Source organism: Bidens hawaiensis, unplaced genomic scaffold (genome assembly GCF_021521415.1).
Source record: "Bidens hawaiensis isolate Kalapana, Puna unplaced genomic scaffold, B.hawaiensis_p1.1 tig00000820_1, whole genome shotgun sequence".
Lineage (NCBI taxonomy): Eukaryota > Viridiplantae > Streptophyta > Magnoliopsida > Asterales > Asteraceae > Bidens > Bidens hawaiensis.
This window is the reverse complement of record NW_027491048.1, coordinates 3,286,506-3,290,793: the sequence shown is the minus strand read 5'-3', so window position 1 is coordinate 3,290,793 and position 4,288 is coordinate 3,286,506. Positions and strand designations below refer to the sequence as shown.

Genomic DNA, 4,288 nt, shown 5'->3' with positions numbered 1-4,288 from the left:
ATCATTTCATGTAATTATATGTATTTCATATGTTCATGCATTTATTTCGTGTATTTTCAAGTTAACAATTATTCCGAATATAATTTTGATCATTAACTGAAAACTAACCGAATAAGAATAAACCGAATGATTACTCCAAACCCAATTGGTTAATTCAGTCGAGGCGAATAACCGAATCGAACCGAACACCCTGACACCACAAATTGTTCTAAAAATATGGCGGTAAAACTATACCAACCACAAACGGTCCGAAAATCCAGTTTTCCTGATCTTAACTAATTAACCCACATTCTTTCACTTCTTGATTCATTCTATTATATTAATTTTAGGTCCATTTAGTCTTAGTTTTCAACATTATTATTATTCATTCATTGATTCTTCACCTGTACATCTCTTCTTCTTCGTTTTCAAATTTTCGATTAATATCGATTCCCTGCATAAATTTTCGGTGCATTGTTTTTGTTTGCCCAAAATTTGAGGGTTTTATTGACCATTGATTTTGTAATATTATTATTATCTGTTTTGTATTCCTGGGTCTACATTAAATTTTTATTTAGGTTGTTGTATAGATAATAATAACAACCTTGTTTCTTGTGGAAAACATACACACAAAGATAATAATAATAATAATAATAATAATAATAATAATAATAATAATAATAATAATAATAATGTCTGATCAAATAGCGAAAGGCGAAGAATTCGAGAAGCAGGGCGATAAGAAGCTTAAAGGCTGGTCTTTCTTCGGCTCTAAGCACGAAGATGCCGCGGATTTATACGAAAAGGCTGCTAATTTTTATAAACTTGGAAAGTCTTGTAAGTTTAACGATTCGGGTTTCCGTTATCATGCATTAGGAATTTAGGAAACTTAATTTGATGCATTTTTGTAGGGGATCAAGCGGGGGCGGTATATGTTAAATTGGCCGAGTGTTTTGTAAAGGCAAGTGATTTTTGACGATTCGATGATTTGTTTGCTAAAATGTTGTATTTATTTATTTATGATTGTGTTTTGTTTGCAGGTGGATAGTAAACATGAAGCTGCTAATGCTTATGCTGATGCAGGTCATTGCTATAAGAAAACTAACTCATCAGGTATCCCTCGTTTAACTTACGAGAGCTCGAGCTCTATTTCTAAAGCTTGAGCTTGGCTTGTTTGTTATTTATTAATTAATTTATATGAATTTTTAGTTATTCTTTTTATAAATTTTAATTATATTTTTTTGGATATAACATCATTTATATTATTTACTTAGTTTTTATAATAACTTTTTACATTATAAAAATTTTAATAGAAAAAATACATAAAATATATTAAATAAAGATTGATAAGTAAAGCTTGGGCTTGGGCTCGTTTACTAAACAAGCTTATTTTAAGGTTCGAGCTCGTTTAAGCTCAGGTTGATTCGAGCTTTTAGTGACCCGATTTCAAGTAGCTCATGAACGCCTTGGTTTGTTTACACCGCCACTCACCATTCGTTTTAAAGTTAGTATATCTTCATACCGTCTGTTCTACTTTGCAGAATGCATATCTCGCCTCGAGCAATCATTAGATTTATTTATGGAAATCGGGCGGCTCGGCATGTCAGCAAGGTACTGCAAGGTACAATTCTGAAACTCTTGCTTGGACTGCGAGATTCGTTAAGACTATAAAAATTGAATCTTGACAGATTAGTATGAATATTATGCAGGAAATAGCCGAGTTATATGAACAGGAACAAAACCTGGAGAAAGCGATGGTTTATTTTGACAAAGCAGCAGACCTTTATCAAGGAGAAGAAGTCAACAGTCATGCAAATCAATGCAGGCTGAAAATCGCACAATATGCTGCTGAACTGGAACAGTAAGCGAATTCAACCGTCTTCTACATATATACTCAAATGCAGTTTTATAATATGCAAAATATGTGATAGGTATCAGAAAGCAATTGAGATTTATGAAGATATAGCAAGACATGCACTTAATAATAATCTGCTTAAATATGGAGTTAGAGGGCATCTACTCAATGCTGGTATTTGCCAACTCTGTAAGGCTGACGTTGTTGCGATTACAAACGCGTTGGAAAAATATGAGGTTCGTTAATAGACGCTGTTTTATATCTTTATTAAATATGGAGTTTGAGGGCATATTGTTCTGAATATTACGTTTTTACAGGATATGGATCCAACTTTTTCGGGATCACGTGAATACAAATTGCTGGAGGTATGTTTTGTTAGTTTTTTTAAACGACTCATTTCAGTTCGAATCTATTTTGGTGAGAACTCGTTTTGACTCGAGTCTTATGTGACAGGCTTTGGCTGCTTCGATTGACGAGGAAGATGTTGAAAAGTTTACGGATGCAATTAAGGAATTCGATAGCAAAACTAAGCTGGTAAGTTATCAACTTCCACCGATTAAATTTTTTGACTTTGACTTTGACGTCTAAGAGGCCGTGTGATATTCGGTGACAGGATGCACAAAAGACAACCCTTTTGTTGAGAGTTAAGGAAATGCTGAAGGCTAAAGAGATGGAGGAAGATGATCTTACTTGACTTCTTTTACTTGAAACAGATATGCTCAATTCATTTATTATTAACGGTTGCATTTTTACTGCCTCGTTGCAGCCGTGTTAATAGTATATGCTTATATTCCCTTGAATTTGGGACATGTCAATTTGAAGATTTCATCATATCTCCAGTTTTATGACACAATCTTTGGGGACAAAAATTGGTTATGCATATATGTTTTAAGTCCATTAACCATGAGTACTATACTATTTAAAAATGAGGGAAAAATATAAAAAATGATTTTTTAATAAATATATTATAATGATAATGCGAAAATTAATATAAAGCGACTGTGTTACAAAAAAGTTATATGTATCAATCAAATATTTTTAAAAGATCAGCAGTAATAACCGGTCCACGACTCTATAGCGAAGCATAGTGTGTACCCTCATAGTTATTAATCAGTAAACTCACTAATTAGTCCCAAACCTTATTAAACTCAGCACCCCCTAACACTAAAGCTATGAGATGTGCATGATGTGTTTGACTTTTAATAATCAAGCATAAAGACATTCAAAATAACTGGATACTGCCTTCTATGGTGAATTCAAACTAATAAATGATTAAATCTTTTTAAACATATTGACGACTTTTGCTTAGTTTTTTAAATGAAATTGTTTTGTCTCGTTGGTCTGGTAATAACATTTGACTGTTGTGATATAGTTACTATGTCCACATTTTGATAAGCAAACTTATACTTATGGGTGACTCAGCAGCCCGCGCTATATTTGAAACATTCTCCAGAAACATAGAAAGGTCTTTAGATTATGGATTCTCTAAATTAAATTTCATTGCATAGTATCAAAAGAACAATGATATAATCATTTCTATAATTCTAGTTTTCTACAATTGACGGTAAAATAATAATAAGAAAAAAGTTATAGCTAAAGAGCTACACATCTATATCCAGCTTATAATCTTTTCGGTCACATTTATATATATCCAACTTATAAGTTAATCCGTCCTTGAAAGTTTCAACTTGTTGGCCATAAAGTAGTTCCTAGAAGCCATAGATGCAAGACGAGACAGTAAACTATGCGATCGGCAATGATTTTGCCTTGAGCTGGCACAAGACCAGATGTATGCAGGGACTAGAATGTATGACCTGAAAGCATTAAAATGAAAACAAAAACATCATATATTTGATGTATAAATCTTTAAACAAATTTCAGAACCATACCTTTGTTTTCAATCAATGGGTCGGATTCGGGATCAATGTTTAAGGCAAAATGGTCATTTGACTCCCTCCTTAAAGTTCTCACATGAGGAGCAGATGGCACCAAAGGTGTGGTTCTTCATCTCTCAAGTCAACATTGCAGTCAACAGTCATATTTCTGAGCTTATTGTAATAACATTTGGTCATTTGCATCTGTCTGCTTTCAACTTAACAACACACACTAAGTATCTACTAATTTCTTTTAAGAAAAATGAACAAAAACGTATTCACCGCTAATGAAAATCATAAATGCAATACTGCATTTATGTTCTGTTTTACATCTGTTGGAAGTAATTTCGGACTCAAGTCACAAGTCGGTAAACTTGAGGGGCCAATAATGACAAGTCAGTCATAGTTGGTTATGTTTCATAATTATAGTATGTTTCCTAATTGTATTGTAATTATAATAGGTAATGTCTTTGATAGCAAGTTAGGTTAGTCCTATATAAACATGTCATGGTTAGACATTATAGAGTGTGTGGTGTGAGGTGCAACCGAGTTAGAGTTCATCTATAGATACACACGAGAT

At 32.9% G+C, this 4,288-nt stretch overlaps 1 protein-coding gene across 2 annotated transcripts; it reads left to right on the top strand.

Annotated features, from left to right (window-relative positions):
• The first annotated feature begins 724 nt into the window (after positions 1-724).
• LOC143540279 (alpha-soluble NSF attachment protein-like) lies at positions 725-2,552 on the top strand. 2 transcript variants are annotated; one of them, XM_077033395.1, is made up of 7 exons: positions 725-1,092; positions 1,521-1,590; positions 1,689-1,840; positions 1,911-2,070; positions 2,152-2,199; positions 2,288-2,368; positions 2,448-2,552. In XM_077033395.1, exons 2-7 carry the CDS (start codon positions 1,522-1,524, stop codon positions 2,526-2,528), a joined length of 591 nt encoding a protein of 196 aa, XP_076889510.1. In that variant the 5' UTR covers positions 725-1,092; position 1,521; the 3' UTR covers positions 2,529-2,552. The 2 variants fall into 2 exon arrangements, with proteins under 2 accessions (XP_076889510.1, XP_076889502.1); XM_077033387.1 differs by having other exon boundaries at positions 1,521-1,600.
• The last annotated feature ends 1,736 nt before the right edge of the window (positions 2,553-4,288 follow it).